The sequence below is a fragment of the Octopus sinensis genome, linkage group LG12 (assembly GCF_006345805.1).
Source record: "Octopus sinensis linkage group LG12, ASM634580v1, whole genome shotgun sequence".
NCBI classification, from domain to species: Eukaryota; Metazoa; Mollusca; class Cephalopoda; order Octopoda; family Octopodidae; genus Octopus; species Octopus sinensis.
The window spans coordinates 35,615,448-35,642,963 of NC_043008.1; the positions used below are offsets into that span (position 1 = coordinate 35,615,448).

Below are 27,516 nucleotides of genomic sequence, written 5' to 3' on the forward strand. Positions count from 1 at the left end.
CCATAACTGTATATACAAAGCTACGTACAAATGAGCAAACAGATAGGAAGGAAGGAAGCAAGGAAGGAAGGAAGGAAGGAAGGTAGGTAGGTACGCACGTACATACATACATGCATACATATATACATACGTTAGTCAAGCTTTTATTTATGTATGAATATGTGAATAGATGTTTACATGCATATATTCACGTGCATCTATCTACACACACTTGTAAATATGTGCCTGATCATGTGTCTAAGTGAATATATATATATATATATATATATATATATACGTGCCTGTGTACGAGTTGTGTGTTTGAATAGCTTTGTGTGTGTATGTATGTGTGTGAGTGTATTTATTTACACAGATGTGTGTGCGTTTATTCGTCTGAATCTCCTATATTTGTGCATCCATGCTTTAGTTCTTTACCGTGTGACATTGTATATGTTTGTTCGTATATGCAATATATGTACGTATACATGTACATATGCATGCGTGTATGTATGCATGTATGTGCACGAGTGAATATAATTGTGTGTGTCTGTGTGTAGTGAGTTGCTAGTCACGACGAATGAACTTCAAAGTGTCAAAAAAAAAAGATGATAATGAAAATTGGTTTTACTGATTCACATTGATGTAGAATCGAATGTCTCTAAAACCAAGTTTCTATCATTGGCATTTGTCTATATGTGTGTGTGTGTACACTCGGGTGGGTGTGTGCACACTCGGGTGGGTGTGTGTGTGTGCGCGCACTTATGCATTTCTATGTTTCTTTTTTGTGAAACAACTGACCACATACATACATATATACATATATGCATATATAAATACAAATAAGCGTATGCACACATACAAACACGCATACATAAATACATACTCACATACTCGCTTACATACATACATATATACACACATACATGCATACATACATACTCACATACATGCATACATACATGCATGCATACACACGTACATACATACTCACATGCATACATACATACATACATACACACATACATACATACATACATTCATACATACATACATACATACATGCATACATACACACACATACATACACACATACATGCATGCATACATACATGCATACACACGTACATACATACTCACATGCACACATACATACATACATACACACATACATACATACATACATACATTCATACATACATACATACATACATACATACACACACATACATACACACATACATGCATGCATACATACATGCATACATACACACATACATACATACACATACATACATACAACACATACATACATACATACTCACATGCACACATACATACATACACACATACATACATACACACACATACATACATACATAATACATACATACATACATACATGCATACATACATACATACATACATACATACATACACACACATACATACACACATACATGCATGCATACATACATGCATGCATACACACGTACATACATACTCACATGCATACATACATACATACACACAGACGCATACGCACATACGTATATACATACATATACATATTCCTGCACAATTGCACACACTGCTTATTGGGAATATAATAATCTACACCACATACATGTACACACGCCTCTTTGCGAAATACAGTATCATTTATACGTCCACATGTTTACATAATATTGTCGTGTGTGTGTGTGTGAGTGTATGTGTGTGTGTGTATATATATATACATGCAGACATATTTATATATGTATGTATATGCACATACTTGTATATGCATATGAATACACACACGCACACACATGCACACATATGTCTTTATATACACACGCGTTAGCGCATAGATGCAAAACAAGATGGAAGAAATAGTACTCGAATACCGAAGAAGATCTTCTCTGAAAACCTGTTATTACGCAGTGCATCATTATAATAGGAGAAGGCATCGTTAAAGGCTGCCTTGTCCGAAGTCAATGAGGAAATGCGCTTTCCTGTATTAGCATGTTTTTGAGAATACAAGGTGGGTGATTAGACTCTTTCTTAATGTAGACTAGACTTTCATAAACTTACGAAAGGTTTACAATTATTTGATCCTAAATCTGAGTTAATATCTAAAAAGTTTACGCTACTAAGGTTTGTGTCAGCTGTGATTTTTAAACCCATTCCTTAGAAGAATATAAGATTCTTCCTAAGGCCGTCGAGTTCAGGGCCATTCACGTTACGAGTGACTATAAGGCCATCATCCTTGTATTGACCTGTTTTTAAGAAAGGGAATTTTAAATGTAAATTATGCAATATATATATATATATATATATATTGCATAATTTACATTGCAGAATAATGTTGATATCAGAGTTGCTAATGTGTATATATTCCTTAGCAACATCTAGTGCCCCAAGAAGAAAAGATATTTTTATAGACGGGTAAAAGTCCACGATATTAAACAGAGTGAACTTACAGTTGTGCTAATCATTAATATTTTTTAAATCAGTCTACGACAGACTAACAGTTATCCTAAGGAGCTAATTCAATACCACCACTCATTTTACGGGAGGTGTTCATTAAGATTTCCTCTGAACCACTTCCCAAGGACTGAGATAAATAAAAACTTGACACAATTATTAGTCCTTTTCTACACAGCCACCACCAATAGTGACACACTTCTCACATCGCTTTATGCAACTGTGAAGATCTCGTCAGTAGAAGTCGGTAGGTTGCGTCTGGAACCAAGACTTTACCTCATCATCATAAGAAAAGTGCTTCTCCTTCAAAAAAGACTTCATGATAGAAAAGTGGTGGAATTCAGATGGTGCTAAGTCAGGAGAGAAAGGATAATGAGGAAGGATTTCATAGACGCAGGAGTTTGCTTTCATCTGGACAACATGCCCATTGCGAACTGGGGCGTTGTCTTGGAGAAGGCGGACTCCTTTGGTCAGCAGGCCTCGTTTCTCTGCTTTGATGGCGTCCCGCAATTTCTGCAGCAGAGAAGCATAATATCCCTTGTTAACTGTAGTACCCTTCGCCGGAAAATCCATCATCACTACTCCGCGCTGGTCCCAAAAGACTGTGAGCATCACCTTGCCTGATGAGAGTTGGACACGAACCTTGTTTGGAGGTGGTGAATTATCATGCTTCCATTGCTTCGACTGGACTTTAGTCTCAGGATCACAGTGCTGGACCCATGTTTCATCCTGTGTGATAAGTCTGCCGAAAAAGTCCTCCTCACTTTCTTGGCACATTGCCAAAAGAACCTGGGAGCAATTGACTCGTTCCTGCTTCTGAAAGGGTGTGAGCATCCGGAGAATCCATTTCGCAGACAACTTACGCATGTGCAAATAATCGTGAATTATTTTTTCCATGGACTCTACACTTATCTTCACTTCTTGGGCTAGTTGTCGAATAGTTATGTCGCGATCCTCTAAAATGGCGGTTTCCACTTTGTGGATGGTGTCGCCATCAATGGAGGAATGTGGTCTAGGAATAGGAGCAGTTTCCGCCGATGTCCGACCACATTTGAACTGGCGATGACAGTGCTTGACTACGTTGTATGATGGTGCATTGTCACCATAAACTTCTTTCATCTCATCGAAAGTCTCTTTTGGTGTACAACGTTTCAAATATAAGAACCTGATCACTGATCTGCATTCAACTGCCTCCGTTATAGCACCTTAGTCCACTTCAGCAGCCATAAAGGACAAACGAATACTAGTGGAATACTGCAATTTACAATGTGACATGTAGAGACATATGTGATTATACCAGTACAAGTTCCTTTTCTGCAATAAGGGGGTCAGGGGTCCTTTAATGAACACCACTTGTATGTAGAATGGAATCTAAAATATTTTTGCTAATTATTCCTATCTCTATTTTAGCTGGATTAATTAATCTGCATTTAAGATTTCTGCTAATATTAGATTTGTGGTCTTCACTGAGAAACAGTTTGTAAAGTGTTTTTTCGGCTTTAATGTGTATGTGTGTGTGAGAGAGAGAGAGAGAGAGAGAGTGCTTGTATGTATACATGCATACATATATTTGTGTGTGAGTGTGTACTTGTATGTATATATGCATACATATATATGTGTGTGTGTGCATATATACCATATATATATATATATCTATTTACATACATACATATTTATGTGTGTGTATTATGTATGTATATATATACAGGGGGTAGGAATGTGTGCGTAAATGTATACATTGCATCAATACGAAACCCTACACATCTTTAGGCATGTCTATTCATTGTATGTATTACACACACTTACGCATTTTGTTGTTCTGTTTAGCTTTCTTTTATTTCTATTCAATTCACTATATACGGCTTCAGTAGTTTTACACCGAACTTTCTAATGATTCTTTCATTCTACTAAAACATCAATCTATCAATACAAATCGTTATTTTATTTCCTTCTATTTCGTTTCTGAAGGATTCTTATTCTCTCACTTTATATTTTATTTTATGTTATTATTTCCTTCAAATTTTCTTATCTAAACGTACTTGTACTTCGCCATATTTTCAAAGAACCTTATTCTAAATTGATGTTTTTATCTACATTTACTTATGAAGAATTATGTTTAAACTAGAAGTTACATATCTCCCTGTTTCCAAAAGGTTTTTCTTCCAATCACTCCAATACCTTCGACATACAACTATTTGATTTGATCATTCAACGAGGTTTCCATTTTGTCAACTAAACGTAAACCGGAAACACAACTATTCAACGTGACTGTATTTCCGACTTATCATTTTTTTCTTCTTTAAATTGCGTTGCATGTTACTTAGCGGTGTGTGTGTTCAAGGTGTATTTTTGCTGCTGCGAATCCGTGGCTAACCAAGCTGAAGAACTACTTGTAAAGCCAAATGTGATGATTAGACTCAGTAATTTAAATCAATTATTACCGAATCAGCTTTAATTAACCAGTCTTAAACTGAAGCTTCATATGCAATCAATACAACAAGATTAATATAGTTAACTTCTTAAAGTAATGGTCAGAAAATTAAGATTAATCTCATTGTTTATTTCTCTTTCATTAATTAAAAGGCCACAGCTTAATCTGCCATATTTAATGGATAAAGATGAGAGAGCTTAGAAACATTGATACAAAAGCTAATCCTTCCAGAACTGTCCGCTTCCAAATCGGTTAAGTGATTCTCAAGCCTTACGCTACGATATAGTGGTGTGTTGCAAAGGATATATGGATACATATATATATTATATAAAATCCGTTCTGTCTGTGTGTCTTCGAGGATCTCGGGCATCCTCCATCCAATTGCACTCAAATTTGATATGTAGATACCGACGGTATCAGGGCGTGTATAAGTCTTGAAAAAATTACAAAATCGATTCCAGGTGAGAATGCGATCGATAAAGCCGTGGGAACGTACATTTGTACGCGCAAGTAGATCAGCTGTTGCGATCGATACTACGCGTACGCGAGAAAAATGCACATATATATATATATATAATATATATATATATATACACACACATACATACATACATACATGTGTGTGTGTAGGTACAAAGCTAAATTTTAAAGCATATAACTGAAAGCTTTCAAAAATCCATATAAACGTTTGTGAAGGCACGTGGCCAAGTGGTTGTGCGCAAGATCGATGTTTCAATTCCTGGAACGGGCGTTGTGTTGTGTTCTGGAGCAAAAACACTTCGTTTCCCGTTGCTCCAGCCCACCCAGCGGTAAATGAGTGATCCTGCAACGATTTCGGTCACATATACGCAATAGAAACCGGCTGACTGGCTTCATGAGTCTGGTGACTCGAGACAGTAATGTCCATGTTCATACTAATCATTGAGCATTTATCTTATTCAGAATTTTGTTACAGGCAAGTGTAGTCGATCATTTTAGGTACCATGCTTTCACTAATTATTTAAGGGGCCTATGTAGTCGTAAATAGATATACATACTCTCTCAGCCCCACTGCAAGTAACACAGCAGAACATCCAGGGTGTGACAGCTGGAGCAACGAGGAAGAAAGTCTTTAGTCTTACTCAAAAAGAGAAACCTTTTTCTCTTTGAACAAGACACTTTATATCAAGTTGCTCTAGTCTACTCGACTGTTAACGAATATCAGCCGAGGGCTGATTGCAGCTTCTTCTCTTCCTCTCTTCCTCTATCCCTCCCTCTCCCTTCCTCATATTCTGAATGTTTCGTTGAGTTCAGAGTAAGGGGTCCAAGAGAATGCCTTTGTCCGCTCGCGACTACACAGGCATTGAAAATGATTAGCGAAAACATGGTACATGAGGCAGCTGACTGTATTTGCCTATAACAAAGACACAACGCGCTGTGTGTTGTAGGAATTGAACCCACAACTCCTAAGCACTTGGCCACGCACCATTAATGGTTTCAAATTTTGGCAGAAGACCAACAGTTTTTGAGGGTAGAAAAAATTCGATTACATCGATCTCGGTACATACTTATTTTATCAACCCCGAAAGGATGAAAGACAAAGTCGACCACGGCGGAATTTGAACTCAACCCTTACTTGTAATAAAACAATATAAGCAATGATTTTTCTATATTCTTTAATGTTTAAAACAGTTTGTTTTTTAATCTGTCCTGGTGAACCACATAAGTAACGTTTATATATATATGGGTGATTTTAACCTCCCTCATGTGAACTGGCCCACAAATACTCCGAAGTTAGGCAAGTGCTCTACATCAGATAGGGCAGCAGCAGAACTGCTCTTTAATCTGATGGATGAGTATTTCCTGACTCAGCTAGTGCTTGAACCAACGAGACAGAATAAAACGATCTTGGATCTGGTATTGACCAATCACTCTAGCTACGTTCACAGCATTTCAGTCGAAAAAACTCTCCTCTCAGACCACGACATGGTACTCTGCAATCTTAATTCCCGACATATAAAAACCAAACCAGCCAATCCCACTCCATGGCACCCATTTGACAACATAAACTTCCACAAAGCGGACTGGGGAACAATCAGAAAGGATCTGTCTTCCATCGACTGGTCTTTTACTCTCAATTCCCCTCATATTGAGACCGCGTGGCAGCACTTTGAAACCATTGTCACCTATACATGCTCTAAACACGCTCCCAAGAAATCTACTAACACAAACAGAAACCGGCTCCCTAAAAAGAAAAAAACACTCATCAGGCGCATCAAAAGACTCAACAAAAAAATCAACCAATTAAAATATTCCCACACACAACATCCACATTCAACAACAATGAAAAGACTAGAGCTGGAAAAACTTCATCTGCAGACTAACATGAAAACCTCCATTGAAAATCAAAGAGCTGTGGAGGAACAATGGGTAATCAAAAACATCAAACAGAACCCAAAAGTGTTCTATTCTTTTGCAAATAAGCATAGAACCACTGTCTCACCCATTGGGCCATTGATTGATGATAACGGCATTCCCCAACACGATGCTAAAGAAATGGCAGAAATACTGCAGAAACAATACTGCTCTGTCTTCAGTGTTCCCACTGATACTGATGTGAGGGAAACGAACGAAGTTGACTCCCAACACAAAATCGCAGACATAACCTTCACTGCCACCGACATCGTAGCAGCAATAAATGAGGTCAAACATTACTCTGCTGTAGGCCCTGATAGATTTCCCGCTAGTCTCCTGAAGGAATGTAGATATCAACTTGCAGTCCCTCTGACCAACCTCTGGAGAAACTCGTTAGACGCAGGTTATATACCGAAACAGTTTCTATCCCAGTCGGTCATCCCGGTTTTCAAACAGGGAAACAGATCCCTCGCAGTCAACTATCGCCCAATCTCACTCACCTCCCACATCATTAAAGTGTTTGAAAGAGTGTTAAGATCAAGGATAGCTGACTTCCTGGAGACCCACAAACTCCTAAATTCAAATCAGCATGGCTTTCGCTGTGGCAGGGACTGTCTAACACAGCTCTTACACCACATTGAAGATGTACTCAAAGCCTTGGGAACAGGTTCGAACTCTGACGTCATATATCTTGACTTCAGTAAAGCGTTCGACAGGGTAGACCATAACATCCTACTCTCAAAATTGGCAAATGTTGCAATCCGTGGAAAAGTTCTACGCTGGATTCAGTATTTCCTGGCGAATAGAACACAACATGTTGTAGTTGATGGAGTCCACTCAAACCCAGCAAAAGTCACCAGCGGTGTTCCCCAGGGAACTGTTTTGGGTCCGCTACTCTTCATAATTTACGTAAACGACCTTTCCAGTGTCGTACATCACTGCAAAGTGAAAATATTCGCTGATGACACTAAGCTCCAGCAAATCGTCAATGAAGAAGCAGACCGAACTCATCTCCAGTCTGATCTATATGCTGTGAGTCAATGGGCAGACAGAAACAAAATGCAACTGAATGAGGGAAAATTTGAGCAGATGCATTTTGGAAGAAATTCCTCACTAAAACAACCATACTCTCTTCCTTCAGGGGAACCGCTCACAGCCTCTAACAATATCAGAGACCTGGTTGTAATTGTTGATGACGATCTCAGTTGGAGTGCACACATCAACAAGAAGGTCGATATAGCTCGTAGGATGAGTTCCTGGATCTTAAGAACTTTCCGGTCCAGAGAACAAGGTGTCATCATACCACTTTTTTCCTCCTTTGTACGGCCACACCTTGAATACTGCTGCCCACTGTGGTCTCCTCACACAAGACAAAACATCTCCAGAATTGAGTCACCCCAGAGGGCTCTCACTAAACAAATTGAAGGCATGGCTGCTCTCGATTATTGGGATCGCCTTAAAGCCTTGAAACTTTACTCCCTCCAGCGTCACCGTGAGCGGTACATCATTTGTACGATGTGGAAAATATACCGCCAACTTTGCCCAAATGACCTAAACATTAGCTTCAAGGTTCATCCAAGACTTGGACCACGGGCTATACGTCCCCTGCCAAATTCAAGATCACAACATACATGTACACTGCAACATAATTTCTTTTCCTCAACAGGCCCTGCCCTATTTAACATTGTCCCGAGGGAGATCAAAGAGGAAAAGGATCCCATCAACTTCAAACAGAGTCTGGATAGATTCCTTCAAAGAATACCAGATAAGCCACCCATAATTGGATACAACTCACCCAACAAGAACTCACTACTTGAACAAAACTTGACTTAAACAGGATCCGAATAATCCTATCAGGTGGTGCTATTAAGTTAGACATGGCCTGGACCAATCTCTGGTCGAAACATATCTAAGTTTATCTAAGTTTATATATATATATATATATATATATATATGTACACGACGGGCTTTTTTCAGTTTCCGTCTACCAAATCCACTCACAAGGCTTTGGTCGTTCCGTGGCTATGAGATAGACGACACTTGCCCAAGGTGCCGCGTAGTGATACTGAAACCGAAACCATGTGGTTGAGAAGCAAGCTTCTTACCACACAGCGATTCCTGCACCTACAACCAGAAAGTTCTACAAACGTCAATCTTACTTTTAAAAGAGCCTCAACAATTACTGCTCGCTTCACTTTTCTTAACTCTGCACAATATGCGTTTGGAGCTCCTTCGAATATGCCTTGTTTCATCCGACTAATTCCAGTCCCGACAGCGAAAACTCCGCTGTTGATCCATCCCGCAAACCAACCGGTCTCGACGGTGTCTTTTCCATTCCGCTCAAACAGGTGATGAATTGGCAGAGTCGTCAGAGCATCAAGCAAAATGTATGGCGATATTTGTTCTGACTCATTGCGTTGTTTTCAGATCCGCCGAAATTAACTTTGCCTTTCATCCTTTCGAGGCCAATGAAATAGTTAGATTGTTAGAACGGAGGATGGCGATGCGTTACGTTGTTCAGTTCTTTGAATTGTCAGTTATTAGGAAGAGAGCAAATTTAGTCTGTCGCTTGGTTTAATACCATTGGCTAGTCCTTGAGTTTACTTTATTGCAAGAATTCAGCCCAGTTCTTTGAGGATTTCCTCCCGTTTCTCAACTAGTCTTGGAAGCCCTGGAAAAATAATAGATCAAGGACACTACCCTTCCTTCTCCTGAATAAACAAAAAAAAAACTATGCCTCCAAATTAACTTTTATCTGAAGGCAAAAAGTAATTCTGAGGGCTTTGTTTGAAAAGAAACCCTTGAAATTATTTTCCTATTAGAACTTCCATCGGTCTAATGAAGCGCCTTAAGGCGTGACTCTCTCTCTCTCTCTCTCTAATAAGTTTCAGGTAACTGACCAACCAGTTCTTACTTCAACATCTCAAACCTGAAGAAACGGTTTCATTTCATTCATCATCTTGAGTTGCTCACCTGTAATTTCTAATAGTTTCTTCAGTGTACCTCCGGAGCTTGGTTATATCTCTCCTGTATTCTTTCTCTGTTACATTACTCGCTGCGATTTCTAATATACACCGTCGATGCAACTTCCATACAACACCCTTCTACCTTCCTTAACCAAAGGCCTAGTGCTAGACTTTTGCAGCTTCCATGAACAAAGACCTCAAAAAAATATCTTCAATGCGAATTTGGCAACCTTGTCTCCTTTAATATTCCGAAGGCACGATAATTACATAAATCAAAGAAACCGTATCACACTGCTGCCTCTATGCACACTATCCAACTAAAACTCTTAAAATCGCTACAAATTCTAAGCCTTACAATTTATATCAATCTCTTATGACAATTTTGTAAATATAGCATTGCTAAAACTGCATCATTCAGAACCGAATTCTTTCAGAAGCCAGAAAATAAATGAAGGTCGATCTGTCAATTACAATGATGAGTAATCGATTGTTCGATCGACTGAACTACCTGTTCATTGAACTAACGCATTCAGTGGTTGACCTTTCCACAGACCTATGTACTATTAATTCTCAAGCAGAATCAGAACGGCACAGTGTAATGAAACTAATACAATATATTCGACAGGCATCCACAGAGTTTCACTCACAATTCTTAAGTTAAACCCAAGGTTACAGATATGCTCCTCAAGCAGCTACGCGGTAAGATCGAACACGTAACTTCGTGATTGAGAGGCGAACTTCTTAACTATTCGACCATACTGCGTCCATAGAGCCAGAAAATACCTTAGTCCCTACTAATTATTGACCTTTTACAATGACCCATGTTAATGCTCACAAATCTGAAACTGTACTGAAGTTACAGGTACAAACAACCAAGAGACCAAACCTGAAACAAAGACATTCTTCCTCTATTTCACCGACACACTTTTTCTTCTCTCTGTCAATTCCACCTCTACTACAACCGCCTTTCCTCGTCTCAACTATCCACCTTCCATATTTTTCCATCCAATTTCACACTATATACCAGTCTCTCCACCTTCGTCACCCCGACTATCTTTCAACCCTCAGAACTCGCAATAAACAGTTTGTACAATTCACTCTTCTTAGAGTTGGGATCCACGGAAATTTTTCTTTGACAATTATTTTTTCTCTGTATGGAATACATCGAAGGAACACGTTTTAACTTTTCGCTAAAATAACCATGCGAAACCCCTTGTGATTTTACTGACTGAATTATCCGCTAAAATCATCAATTATTCTTCAGCTTACAGAGAGGAACAGAACAAGCTTAAACGCAGCAGTTTGCTTATTGAATGAATAAAAGGGGCAGCGCCGTTTGATTATTACGTCAATCAGGGCGATAATAAATCGTTCAACAAAGAATATTCAATAAATTCCATTCAAAGATGCAAGCCGCACTGAAAAGGAACGTTTAGAAAAAGTAGTCTTAAAACTAAATAGCATTTTCAAATAGAAACATTATTTCATTCATAGACGTTATTTCTTATAGAAGAAAACAGGAATCAAATATCAATATAGAGTATCTGTGATGTCATAAATCAATGACCCACAATTCGAAGAAAGCCAGTCCAGCCATGTAATAGGTTTCAATTGTGACTGAGAATTGCTAGCGGACAATTGTCCATTTACATCTCAAGTATATCAGGAAATTGGAGGAATCATGCGGCACCGAATGAATAGAATAGACCGCACGCTACTGAGATGCAACAGAGATTCTAATGCAACAAATGCAACATTTAATAATTCTCATAAACTAGCTCTGGAGATAAATCTGATTTCAAAGACAAATATCTTTATCATATTGAGATGCCGAATAATTGTTCGCACTTAATTCCAGGAGAGCTTTCTACTTCGGAAACACAAAAATAATTTTATTAATACCTTTTCTTTTTCTTCTTTACTTTTCCAGTTCAATCGACGTGATATCAATCAAAGCAGAGTGAATATGTTTAAAATCTACACTATTTATTCTCTATATACTCGATACTACATTAATTCCTGCTGTTATCTGTAAAAGTCCAGCAACAAAAGCACTGAAGTAAAGTCTACATAAAATTAATTCCATGAGTCGATTTCGATCGCCAACTCTGGCTAAATCACTATTTTATTAACGCTTAATTAGAGGAGGGAGCACAGCCCACATAAATCTTCTTAGGGCCATCGAAACTGGTGAGTAGAATTAGCAAAGTTATCTACAGAATGAAGACCTGGCTCAAGTGCTTGTAACAGAGTAGATTCGACTAAAAGTAAACAAAATCCAGATGGTTGGATTAAACAGAGCCATGAAGTAAGTCATAGATACGCCACTGTGACATACAGCCTTTCTCTCCAAGTCAGAGCAGAGTAATTTCTTTCAGAAGGAAAAACGAAACAGAAATAGACTGAAAGGCTTAGAGAAAGAATCAACACCAGTATAGAACGATGTCAAAACGTATGTGCCTGATATGCATACGTGTGTTTGTGTGTACACAAACATACTTATCTTAATATAAATATAAGAAATACCCACGGAAATTCTACAATAATTTTGAAAACTACGAGATTGTGGAAGTTTATAGAGAATCATGAAATGTACAATTTTTTTGGAAAGTATGTTTTTCGTAACATTTTATTGTTAGAATAGTGTCAATTCCGCAAAGTAGTTTTAGGAGAGAACATCTTTAAAAACTATCTGTTTTATTATACACTTGTCACCTCGTTTTTCTTGAGAGCGTTTATCAATTATTTTCATCTTTACATCATGAAGAGAATGCACTCGAGAAACAGTTACATACAATAATAAGTGACGAAATACTGATCCACAAAGAAATAATGCAGCTTCCTCAAATGTTGGTCCAGGGATTTTATTTTTACGGGAAAAACTAAACGTATTGGAATCAGATATTTCCTAAAAACAAAAGGTAAAAATTGGTGGCATCACTTGGAAAGAGTTTCATTCATGCATTAAAAAACCTTTGATTCTAATTTATTTACTTATGCGCCCTTTTCAAGCCTAGCCAGGCTCATGGACCCGGTTTCCCGGTTTCTGTGGCGTATGTGTTCCCCCCAGCTGGACGGGACGCCGGTGCATCGCAGCGTAACTCAAGAAACAGGAAGAGAGAGTGAGAGAAAGTTGGGTCAAAAGAGTACAACAGGGGTCGCCACCCCCAACCCCTGCCGGAGCCTCGTGGAGCTTTAGGTGTTTTCGTTCAAAAAACACACACAACGCCCGGTCTGGAAATCGAAACCGCGAGTCCGCTGCCCTAACCACTGGGCCATTGCGCCTCCACTTTCATTCTAATACTGAATAATAAATCAAGTCTGCTTCTCGGTGGGTATCGAGTAAGCTAGAAATAAAACACAATCTATCGATAATGATATCCTTATCGATTATCCATTTTCCTGTTTGTTATACATACATACATACATACATACATACATACATACATACATACATACATACATACATAATACATACATACATACATACATATATATATATATATATATATATATATATATATATATATATATATAATATATATATATATATATATATACAGGGTGTTCGGGGTAGATTTGACAATTTTTGTTACCTTTTTTTATTAGAGAAGAGCCGATGGTGTGAGAAAGCATAAAGATTAAAGTTCTAGTCGAGAAAAAGTTAGCTGACATGGAGGACTTGAAGCCATCTGAATATTGGAAAAGAGTTAGTTGTATCATGATGATTCGTGTCAAAATGCCAATATCATGACTGCTGCTCAAAGCTCTGTGAACACTGCAAAAGGATGTAAGACATGTTATGGACAGTTGCAACAAAGACTATGAAACCGTGTCCATCAGCAAAGGACACAGCAGGCGTTCCAACTGCGTCTGCACACTGAAATTCACTCAACACCTGATGAACAGGTCTTTAGGCTCAATTCAGACGGTTATGTGAAGCTACTGGAGACTGTGGCCAATCCAGGGTTGCTGGCTAGAGGTTCATTTGTGTAACGAGATTTGGCTCCTTAGCACACCTCTGTAGTCAGTAGTGGTCGTCGGTGAATTTTTACGATTTCAGCAACCCTAATTTCTGGCCGTCTAATTCCCCCAATCGTAATCTCATGGCTTACTATGTGCATGGCACAATTAACAAAAGAACTAACTGCCCTGCCTGCAACTCCAAGGCCGAGCGGGTGGACAAGGTCAAGGAGGTGTTTGAAGATCTTCACAGGGACACAGTGAGGAACGCACACACCAAGTTCCAAAGCTGTCTTGAGGCCGTGGTGGAAGCTGACGGCAGCTACTTTGAGTAAACCGTTACCTCTAGCCATAACCTAGTTAGTAGTTTTTGATTTTTTAAATACTTTTATTTTTGGATGGAATCTTGTGTTTTCTTTCTTCGTGCTGTCAAATTTAACCAGAGCACTCTGTACACACACACACACACACACACACAAACACACACACACATATTACATATATATATATATATATATATATATATAATATACACATATCTATATATATATATACACATATTACATACATAAACACATATTTTACATAAATATATGTACATACATATATAAATACATATGCATACATACATACATACATACATACATACATACATACATACATACATACATACATACATACATACATACATACATACATATAAATACATACATTTATTTTCCAGTCAGTTGTGTTAAGAATTATATAATATAAATAATATAAATCTATAAATCTGATGTCTACAATAGATTATGTCCAAACTTCATTCCATTATTCCATTGTTTAACAGCCAATTATCATACAACCAATACAAATGTTGTGTATATGAAAGACTTTGTATTCAATATCACTCCATGGTAAAGATGGTATTTGTTTAAACTGTTACATACATAGGCCATTGCAAAACAGCATAAGATGGGGATTTTTTTTTCCAAGCAGTTGGTTTAAAAAACAAAACAAAACAAAACAAAAACATGACTCTGTAAACATATTAACTATTACTTATAAGCTTGAATGCATTTACGTGTTAAAACACATTTTATAAATAAACACATTTATTAAATGTAATGCTTTTTATTATTACTTTATTGGTTTCAGCCCGTGGGCTGTATAACCATGTTGGCATACTACTGTTGTATATAAAACAACAATACATTCAATCATGTTCACACACACACACACACACACACAGAGTTAAGTAACTAGATGTTACATATCTATAGCTAATACACTGTCTAAAAACACACAAGTCCACAAAAACAGGCACTTGTGTATTGCTTAATGAAATGGGTATATTATCATTATTAATAAAACACGATACTATATACTTATATCAGCCATTTTGCCAATTGGTTTCATACCAAGATTTGAGAAAAATCCCAGCAATCATCAGAAAACGGTTGGATGGTACGGTAATGCATGGGGTCAGCTTTTTCTGATGATTACTAGGATTTTTTTAACTCCTGGTATGGAACTAATTGATAAATTGGTTGTCAGAATATTCAGTTGTATTATTAATAATAATATAGCAATACATATATACACACACCTTGTGAGTAAGGTATTGGAATCTTATATGTATACCATTCTGCCTAATTAATGGATCTACAAACGCAATATCCCTGCATACCTCACATCTATTTTCATTCCTCCACTTCACTCTCTATTTTGTATCTTATCTAAATTAACTATTGCATAACCATTTTCTCACATCGTTTCCGATGAAGGGATATAATAAATACCCTGGAAACAGCTGTAAGACCTTCTATTTATAAATGTTCTAAAATCATCACAGCCTTGGTTTTCTTATCTCATTCTGAAAAACAATTTTATATATATATATATACGGACACATTAAAGACACAAGCTACCATTGCATTTGCTAAATAATTAAATATATTTGATCATACTTTGATAGTTTTATTGTATTTTAATTCTAATCTCTGTCTAATTCATATATTTGATAATGGGGTGTTGAGTACAAAATATTCGAATGATTCACAAGTCTAAATCCATTTCAAAATATTTCATTGTGTTTTTGAGGTAAAAGACATCATTTCTCATCATCTGACTTCTCTAACATTTGGGGATAGGTACCAAAGCATCTGAAAATATTACTTGGCATTCTACATTTTAATTCTAATTTATTCCACACCATGCAATCAGAGCTAAGCACCAACTCACAATGACCCACATCATATCTTGTAGCCATAAAACATTAAAAAATAACCTGTTATCAATTCTGATTCTTTTCTCGATGTTTGGATTGTTATGACAACAAAAAAGACATTTTTGCTGGCACCAAAAGTCCACGCTTGCATTTATAAAATAAAAAGCTAAAAAGCATACAGAAAATAGTTTTGAAGTCACTGTTTAAAGGAATAACAGATAGTTTTTTATGGTTAATGGAACTGGTAAGTTGCTTACTCTATTCTGTAAATAAACCCCTTGCATACATTTCCGTATAACAATACGACAATAAGATTCTAGAGATCGTGGTGTTTGCAACCAAGTAAGAATGGTTTTAATGGTAGAATTTGAACCAATACTGTTTGACATAGATTGATGTCTCTGAAAATCCGAGAGCCATTCCTCATTATCTAAATTGTAACCACTTTCCAGGAGAAGTTTGCAGTTTTCTTGGTCTTTAATATGTACCAAATTAGCTAATGGTGTTCCTTGTCCAAAAATAACATGGTTATTAGAATTACAGCCACTCTTTATGAGAGTAGAAATAACTTCTGAATGTCCATAGAAAGTTGCATAATGAATAGCTGAAGCTCGCAACCTGTCCACTGCGCAAGGATTTGCTCCATTATTGAGCAAACTAGTAATAATATTCTGACAGCCAACCATTGAAGCAGTTATAATTGGTGTAACATTGTCCCGGTCAACACAATTCACATCAGCTTTGTTTTTTATCAGGTATAAGGTAACATTTTCCTGACGACCAATACATGCCCAATGAAGTGGTGTGCGGCCATAACAAGGATCCTTGTGGTTGATATAAGCACCAGCCTTCAGAAGATAATCAACGATATCCAGATTACCAGCATAACAAGCTCCTGCTAGAATCGTAGTGTTCTCTTGCTTGTCTGGGTTGTGGACGACTGAATTGACACTCATTCCACTGCTGATCAGTTGCTGTACAGTGTGTAGATCATTACTGGATATTGCCTGAGACATTTGACCATCCCGGTCAAAGTTCACAGTGAATGCCATTGGAATTACGCACCATTTACTGTGGAAAGAAGAACAAATACGTATTAAGATTAACATAACATAGCAAAACAAATTGTTTCTTATATACACAAAATAATACTAATTACAAAACTAGTTGGAATATGAGCCCTTCTAACCAAGGTCAGATTATTTTTTAACCTTTTTATTCTAAATAGAACCTCTGTCTTTTCCGTCTCTGCTAAAATATTCCAGATTCTTCTAAATTTATTGATCAAGAACCATCTCTAATTTAACACTACCACCTGGTACACTTTGGGTGGTTTTAACAGAATCCACTCAGTTACTAGAATTTGAACCAAGTCTGAGAATATTGAGATCTTCCTCACTTTCTATCAAAAAAGTCGCAGGTTCTGCTCTACCAATTTTTCACTAAACCATGAAAAGACCCTTGTCATAGCCAGCTTGTTTTCTCCTATCATAGTACTAAATACCATAGGACTGGATACCATTCAAATCCTTTATCCATAGAATTGTAATACATTTTGAAAACCTATTTGGAATACAAACTTACAATACAAACTAAATTTTTAAAGAATCAGACTCAGTTATTTCTGTTCTTCTATCTGGAAAGACCTCAGTTGGCTGCAAATGCAGTTTTTCTCATCTGGTTGCTTAATAAAAATGAAAGTTTAATGTCTCATTCCTTATTTTGTGAAAGCAGCAATCCAGCTGGTTGATTTGGGGCTTATCACTGCAATAAGAAGCATCTTTATAATTCTAATTTTGCACCATTTACCAGGGAACCTAAATTCTTTTCTACCAGGAGCTAATATTTATGATTTTGTGTGCAGGTAAGAATATCTGAATTCTTTTTTATATAGAGTTTATAAATTCAATTCTTCATCACAGAAATAGTGTGATGTCATAAAAAAAAAAACATTGTACATATTGTCATAAAACAGACATATCTAATAAAAATACAGCAGCAGTGGGGGGGGGGGCGCATGTGCATGCAAACACACATGCATGTGCATGGGTGTATTGAAACTTCATAGTTGAACAACTGTGTTTTATATTCATTATTTCCATGACAATAATATAGGGTAGGATGGTTTTAGAAAGATTTAGATAAGGCAGCAAGATGGCAGAAACATTAGCACACCCGGTGAAATGCCTAGCAGTATTTCGTCTGCCGTTACATTCTGAGTTTAAATTCCGCTGAGGTCGACTTTGCCTTTCATTCTTTTGGGGTCGATAAATTAAGTACCAGTTATGCACTGGGGTCGATGTAATTGACTTAATCCCTTTGTCTGTCCTTGTTTGTCCCCTCTGTGTTTAGCTCCTTGTGGGTAGTAAAGAAATAGGTATTTCGTCTGTCTTTACGTTTTGAGTTCAAGTTCCGCTGAGGTTGACTTTGCCTTTCACCCTTTCGGGGTCGATTAAATAAGTACCAGTTATGCACTGGGGTCGATATAATCAACTTAATCCCATTGTCTGTCCTTGTTTGTCCCCTCTATGTTTAGCCCCATGTGGGCAATAAAGAAATAAGAAAGATTTGGATATTTACAAAATTGGGAACCACTGTTTTACATCTAGATCCTTTTTCCAGTTAATAGATCAGACAATTGAGCCAGTTTCTTAACTTGCCATAATCAAATCAACCCCAGAACTTGCTTTTTTTAAAAGTCTGGTACTTATTCAATCCACCCTTTTTGCTCAACTTGCTAATTTTGTGGCGATGGACACAAAAACAAAACAAAGCTGTCAATTAGTGGTGGGAGGACTAACACAAAGACATACAGACACACACCACAAACACACACATGATGGGCTTCTTTCAGTTTCCATCTACCAAATCCACTGACAAAGCTTTAGTTGACCAAGGGCTGTAATAGAAGGCACTTGCGCAAGACGATGCAGCAAAACTAAGCCCAAGGCCACATTGTTGGGAAGCAAACTTCTTAGCTCCAAAGCTATGCCTTCACCTATTTACACACACACACACACACACACACACATACACACACACACACACACATATGCATACACACACATGCACATACACACATATTCACCAATGCTAGCGTTGGTTGTAAAGGTCGACAACTCTCAGAGGTCAACTGTTACTTCGTCTGTAAAACTCATAAGAGCTGACCTCAGTCTCCCTAGTATGTCTTCCCCAGTTTTCCCCTTCTGTTACTATATTTTAGTATCAACAAATGCTACATTTTTCACCTTACACTCATTATCTATTCAAATCACGTAAACATCCCACTATGCTGACTAGTGTGTGTATATTGTCTAATGCAGCTTTAGTTGAATTATGCTCACTCTGTTTTCTAAGTTAATGACAGATATCTTACAGATCATGCATGCTTGCATGAATTAGTTTCCATCTTCCACAGATTTGCATTCAATGTCCATGTTCTGTCACATTCTTGTAGCATCACACTTTTATATATGTTTTTGATAGATTTTCATTTGTTTTGTTGTTGGTTTTAGTTTTTTCCTGTACAGGAGGCAAAGTCTTTCATCACCAACAGATGCAGCAGCTTCACTGATTTCACCTATCTCCCAATCCAAACAATTCTTTTTTTAATTGCAACCATCTCCAGTAGTAATTGCACATCAACAATTCCATAAGGAGTGGCTGTGTGGTAAGTAGCTTGCTTACCAACCACATGGTTCTGGGTTCAGTCCCACTGCATGACACCTTGGGTAAGTGTCTTCTACTATAGCCTTGGGCCAACCAAAGCCTTGTGAGTCGATTTGGTAGATGGAAACTGATTATGTAACCACGTGGACTGTTGACAATTTTTTTCGTCCATCTTCCTTTTCTCTTGGACTTTCCTCTGTCTCCTGTTTCTGAAGAAGAGCTTTGCTTGAAACATATAATACCCCTTTCTTTCCTTCTCAGAGTGTCTTATTAATACTTTTCATGTACCGCATGCTTACTTTGTTGTTTTTTTCTTGTCTTTTTTTTACTCTTAAATCCTTAAAAATGTTTTAGCCCGAAGGCCGCGGCCATGCTGGGGCACCACCGCTGATATTATATATATATATATATATATATATATATATATACAACAGGCTTCTTTTAGTTTCTGTCTACCAAATCTACTCACAAGGATTTGATCAGTCTGAGGCTATAGTAGAAAGCACTTGCCCAATGAACCATGCAGTGAGACTGAACCTGGAACCATGTGGTTGGAAAGCAAGCTTCTTACCATACATCCACACCTGTGCCTACCATTATGAAAGAAGATGTGCTATCACTATATAAGATTTCTCAAGAATGGTTATTTCTTTATTAAGAATAATGAATATTACTTACATTGGATATATATTTATGCTTATAGAGTGAAATATATTAATACATAGGTAGCAGACTTTATCTTTGAGCATTTAAACCAACCATATTCAGCCCAAATATTCTATCTCTTTTATGTTCAAACCAGCCAGATCTGATCTCTCATACCTAACTGACAATTTCATTCTAAAAATAAACAATCAGAGAACATGATGGAGTAAGTTCAGAGAACTTTTACTTCTGTTGGCAACCAAAGACCTCTCTCTGCAAGTGAAGGGAAGATTGTATGATGTATGTGTATCAACTGCAATGCTACATGGTAGTGAGACATGGGTCCTGAATGCAGAGGACATGCAATGGTTGGAAAGGAACAAAGCAGGTATGCTCCACTGGATGTGTCATGTTAGTGTGCATGGGTGACAGAGCACTGGTGTATCGAGAGAGAAGCTGAGCATAAGAGGAATTATATGCTGTGTCCAAAGGAGGAGATTATGTTGGTTTGGTCATGTGATGTAGATAGATGAAGACAATTACTTAAAGAAGAACCAATATACATACATTAATAGGTGCAGGCATGACTATGTGGTAAGAAAGTTGCTTCCCAAGCATGTAGTCTTGGGTTCAGTTCCACTGAACAGCACACTGGGTACTATGGACTCAGGGTGACCAAAACCTAGTGCGTATACTTGACAGACAGAAACTGAAAGAAGCCCAACAAATGTATACATGTGTATGTGTGTGTCCTTGCATTTCCCCTCACCACTGCTTGAAAACCAATGTTGGTTTGTTAATATTACCATAACTTAGTAGTTCAACAAAAAGAGATTAACAGAATAAGTACCATACTTATACAGAATAAGTACCAGGCAGTGAGCTGGCAGAAACATTAGCACGGTGGATGAAATGGTTAGCGGTATTTCGTCTACCGCTACGTTCTGAGTTCAAATTCTGCCAAGGTCGACTTTGCCTTTCATCCTTTCGGGGTCAATTAAATAAGTACCAGTTACGCACTGGGGTCGATATAATCGACTTAATCCCTTTGTCTGTCCTTGTTTGTCCCCCTCTGTGTGTAGCCCATTGTGGGCAGTAAAGAAATAAGAATAAGTACCAGACTTTTAAAAAAAATAAGTACAGAGATTGATTTGTTTGAACCAGACTCTTCGAGGTGATGCTCTAGCATGGCCACAGTCCAAAGAATGAAACAAGTAAAAGATAAAAGATGAAACATTGAACTTACATATGCACAAATTTAAAGAATTAGAAATAGAACTATCAAGGAATTGAAATCCCCATGAAATATACCAAAAGACATGATACAAGAATTATGCCGCCAATGCAACATACAAACATCACAACACATACTTTGTTTGATCAAGCCTGGAGTTATGAAAGGCAAAGTTGACCTCGGCAGGATTTGAACTCATAACATATAAGATATATGACTAAACACTGTTGCAGGCATAAAAATGGTCGGGAATATCAAAGACAAGAATAAAATACCAACTGAACAAATGAATATTTTAAGCCAAATGAAAGCTTTGAATTAGACCAAAAGAAAATTGTCAAGATATATGCGTGCGCGTGCACATGTGTGTGTGTGTGTTTGTGTGTTTGTGTGTGGGTGTGTGTGTGTGTGTGTGTGTACACATACACACACATTGGAGCAAACGCTGGCAGACATTGCCATTTCCCAACAGTGGCAGAGAAAATGAAATGAATAAAACAACAGTAACAATACTATCAACCACAATGAGGATAAAGCTACTACCACCACCATTAATAACAACAACAACAACAACAACAACAACTATTATTATTATTATCATTATTATTATTATTATTATTATTTTTATTATTACCATACAAACCTTTTACAATCAGACACATGTAGTATTTACTGTGGTTGCAGTCAGATTGAAATGAAGGGAAAAGGTGACACATTTGCAATACAATGTCCAGCAAAATGAAATTACTATTAGCATTATAACATATATTATTATCATTATTATTATTATTATTATTATTATTATCATTATTTTTATTATCATCATTATTATTATTATTATTATCATTATTATCATTATTATTATTATTATCATTATTATTATTATTATTATCATTATTTTTATTATTATTATCATTATTATTATTATTATTATTATTATTATCATTATTATTATTATTATTATCATTATTTTTATTATCATTATTTTATTATTATTATTATTATTATTATTATCATTATTTTTATTATCATTATTATCATTATTTTTATTATCATCATTATTATTATTATTATTATTATTATTATTATCATCATCATTATTATCATTATTTTTTATTATCATCATCATTATTATTATTATTATTATTATTAGTATTTCTGTAATTTTGTCTGTAAGTGTTTGCATTGTTTGTTTTCTATTTTGTTTGTTACTTGTTTCTTGTTTTTTTTTGTTATTTGTTTGCATGTCCATGTAACTAGGAAGAACAGAATTACTACAATAATAAGAAAAAAAACCTTCATCATCGTTCACATCACCATGGCCATGACCACTACCACCACTACCAACACCACTACCATCATCATCATCGCCATCATTACCATCCCCACAAAAACTAACAGTACCAGCCCCATCATTTTTAATAGTAGTAGTAGCAGCAGTAGTAGTAGTTGTAGTAGTCACAGCAGCAGCAACAGCAGCACCCTCAGCAACAGTAGTGGTGGTAGTAGTAGTAGTGGTGGGTGGTGATGGTGGTGGTGGTAGAAGTAATAGTGGTCATGGTGGTGGTAGTAGTTGTAGTAGTAGTAGTGGTGGTGGTGGTTGTAGCGGTGGTGGTGCTGCTGGTGGTGGTGGTGGTAGTAGTAGTAGTAGTAGTAGTAGTAGTAGTAGCCTCAGCAGCAGTAGCCTCAGAGTCATTATCATCATCACCATCAGCATCATGTCCAGACATCATAGTAATTCATCAACATTGTCATTCTCACCGTCATTGCCAACGTCGTCATCATCGCCATCATTGTCGTCGTCATCATCGTCATTGTCGTCGTCGTAATGATCGTCATGAATTGACAGCCAATGGACACAAAATGGAGGGAATAATATAAAAAAAAGTCACAAAGTAAAAAAAAATAAACAAAAACTAAACTAACCATAAAAAAAGCCAACACTGTAAAACACACACATACAGTATGTATGTATGTATGTATGTATGTATGTAAGTATGTAAGTATGTGAGTATGTATATAAAGGTATGGCTAAGCTAGCAGCTGTAATATGGAAAATGGCCAAACATATGTTGTATGTTTGATTGAGACCATGTATAATCAGTTTGCTGTTTGCTGTTCTGTTTCTTGTTATTATGTGGAAATATTCTCAGCCAGGCATTTGGCTGTTTATTCTGCCTCACCTTTTCTGATGTCAATCTTCTGATACGAAATTAATACTGCTCGAAGAATATATATAATGAAATTATTATGAACGTACGTCAGACTCACTCTCTGTGTGTATGTGTGTGTTGTGTGTGTGTGTGTGTGTGTGTGTGTGTACATATTTACATTTGTAAATTGTATTATTATACATTTGTACAAATAGATGTAAGCATACACACACACACACACACACTCATAGATGTATACATACATGAGAGTATATCTGTTGCACTATATATGTATATGTATTTACAAACATACATACATACATAAGGGTATTTAAGCAAAATATACACTCTCTCTATATATAGATATATATATATATATGTTGGATGTACACAATTCATTATATACAAGTATGCATACACACACACACACACACACATACACACACACCACACACACACATACATATACATATAATGTATTGCGCATATCACACATTTACAGATAAAAATACATTACACATGTTTTATATTTATATATATATATATATATATATTTATATATATATACATTCGTGCATGTTATTTATCATACATATGCAGAAAGTGTCCCTCAATCTACATCTGTATCAATAGATGAATAAGTGTGCAGGTGTGTATATATGTGTGCATGTGTATATACAAGTGTGTGCACATGTGTGTATTTTGATATAGACATAGATATGTAAATATACCTGTGTATGTATGCATATTCTATGTGTATGTGTATACACACACACACATACATATATATATATATATATATATATTGATAGAAATGTTATGTGTGTGGCTTTGTGTGTCTTTGTCTTGACATCACATGAAAGTTGGAAATGTGCATTAAACATCATAGAAGCATTGTTGTTCGTTTCTAACCATCCATGGAAACATGTCCAGCCATAGGAAAATATTACACTGCTTGCAAACAAATGAGAGTTGGCAACAGGAAGGCCATCCAGGTGTAGAAAATCTGCCTCAATGAACTCCAGCTGAACCAAGCAAGCATGGAGAAGTGAACCATAAAATGATGATGATGATGATGATGGTGGTGGTGGTGGTGGTGGTGGTGGTGGTGGTGGTGGTGGTGGTGGTGATGATGATGATGATGATGATGGTGATGATGGTGATGATGATGATGATGATGATGGATGATGATGATGATGATGATGATGATGATGATGATGATGATGAACTCACCTGTCAAGACCAACGTATGAGCGTCCAGTTGTTTAATTAACTGACCAACCTATTCATTAAATTGCTTTATAATTAAATATTCCACACACGCACACAAGCCTTTGCCATAATCCTCAAACAGAATCAGTGTGGCACAGTGTGTCACATAACCCAACATGTCACACAGTCGCATCAAATCTATGATTATTTAGGTCACCTACTTTCATATCACCGCCACCTTCATGATTAATTAGGTCACCTGTTTTCACTACAATCACCATCACCATCACCATCATCATCATCATCGTCATCATCATTTTGACATTCATACTTCTATGCTTGCAGGCTTGGATGGAGTTCAGTTAAGCTGGATTTTGCTGCAGCAGAATACTCTTCCTGTTACCAACACCTACCTACAAGTTTCCAGGTAAGGTAATATTTCTCCCATTACTACATGTGTTTACATGGAACACTGGGAATGAAGGGTGCTGCTCACACGACAGAGACAGTCTTTTACAAGTATCATGCTATTTCAAGACAAGGAAACAATAAAACACACAGACATTTACATATATATATATATATACACACAATGGGCTTCTTTCAGTTTCTATCTGCCAAATCCACTCGCAAGGCTTTGGTTGATCTGGGGCTGTAGAAGAAGACACTTGCCCAAGGTACCATGCAGTGAGACTGAACCCAGAACCCATTAGGAAGCAAACTTCTTAACACACATCCACGCCTCCACCACCCATAATTAACTAAATTACCTACATTACCACCACCCCATCACTAATTAGATCATCCACTTAATAACAACTTCATAATTAATTAGGTCACTTATTTTGAAAATAACCACCCCAGTACTTATTAGCTTGCCTACTTTCACTACATGTACTCCATGACTAATTGGGTCACACACACCCCACCACCCTCTAATTAGGTCACATAGAAAGCAGCAATAACCTGCTCTGTCCAATGAGCAATCATTTTCTACTCTAGGCACAAGGCCTGAAATTTTGGGGGAGGGGACCAGTCAATTAGATCGACCCCAGTATGCAACTGGTACATAATTTATTGACCTCGAAAGAACGAAAGGCAAAGTCGACCTCAGTGAAATTTTAACTCAGAATGTAAAGACAGATGAAATACCACTAAGCATTTCGCCAGGCATGCTAACGTTTCTGCCAACACTTAAGTATTATACATCTGATTCCTCTGTTACCCATTTTTTCTCTTAACCCTTTTGTGCTTTTATTCAGACACACAAGCATAACCCATCCAGGGGAACATGTCTGCTTCATTTCTTTCTAGCTTTCACTGATCTTCTACATTCAAAGCCCATTTTTCACTATCACACAACATTCCATTTCATACATTAACATCATACATATTATCCTTTCCTCTTTGTGAGAAACCTTTAGTTTACAGCAGAAACAACAACTCCTTCAACATTTTCTACATTTTCCACTTTCCCTCTCAACACTATCATTGGAAACAACTACCCCCACCCACAGCTGATTCAATCACCTTGGTAATAAGAGCCATCAATTCTCCTTGTAGGGACTCTCAAGGCATTAGGCATCTGAACAGATATCCTTACTGTTGACTTTATATCATCCACTTATGAGAAGAAAGGGTCTGCTTCTCTATCGGCCGGACCCTGATCCACACACAGTTCCTGTGCATCCATGAAGAGTTGTAGGATCACAGGCAGGCTGACATACATTACAGATATATATATAATATATATATATATATACACACAATGGGCTTCTTTCAGTTTCTATCTGCCAAATCCACTCGCAAGGCTTTGGTTGATCTGGGGCTGTAGAAGAAGACACTTGCCCAAGGTACCATGCAGTGAGACTGAACCCAGAACCCATTAGGAAGCAAACTTCTTAACACACATCCACGCCTCCACCACCCATAATTAACTAAATTACCTACATTACCACCACCCCATCACTAATTAGATCATCCACTTAATAACAACTTCATAATTAATTAGGTCACTTATTTTGAAAATAACCACCCCAGTACTTATTAGCTTGCCTACTTTCACTACATGTACTCCATGACTAATTGGGTCACACACACCCCACCACCCTCTAATTAGGTCACATAGAAAGCAGCAATAACCTGCTCTGTCCAATGAGCAATCATTTTCTACTCTAGGCACAAGGCCTGAAATT

The 27,516-nt window shown here is 37.0% G+C and overlaps 1 protein-coding gene across 14 annotated transcripts in view; it reads right to left on the reverse strand.

The window, feature by feature from the left end:
* The window catches only part of LOC115218049 (serine/threonine-protein phosphatase 6 regulatory ankyrin repeat subunit C), a 212,739-nt gene that overhangs the window by 7,081 nt on the left and 178,142 nt on the right, over positions 1-27,516 (reverse strand). For 13 of the 14 annotated variants that reach the window (XM_036507863.1, XM_036507867.1, XM_029787810.2 and 10 more), the window contains one exon: positions 16,594-17,479. The exons of the other annotated variant lie outside the window; for it this stretch is intronic. In XM_036507863.1, coding sequence (XP_036363756.1) covers positions 16,612-17,479 — 868 coding nt within the window. In that variant the 3' untranslated portion in view covers positions 16,594-16,611. Of the gene's footprint in view, positions 1-16,593; positions 17,480-27,516 lie in introns of those variants that run through there. 14 annotated transcript variants of the gene reach the window in all.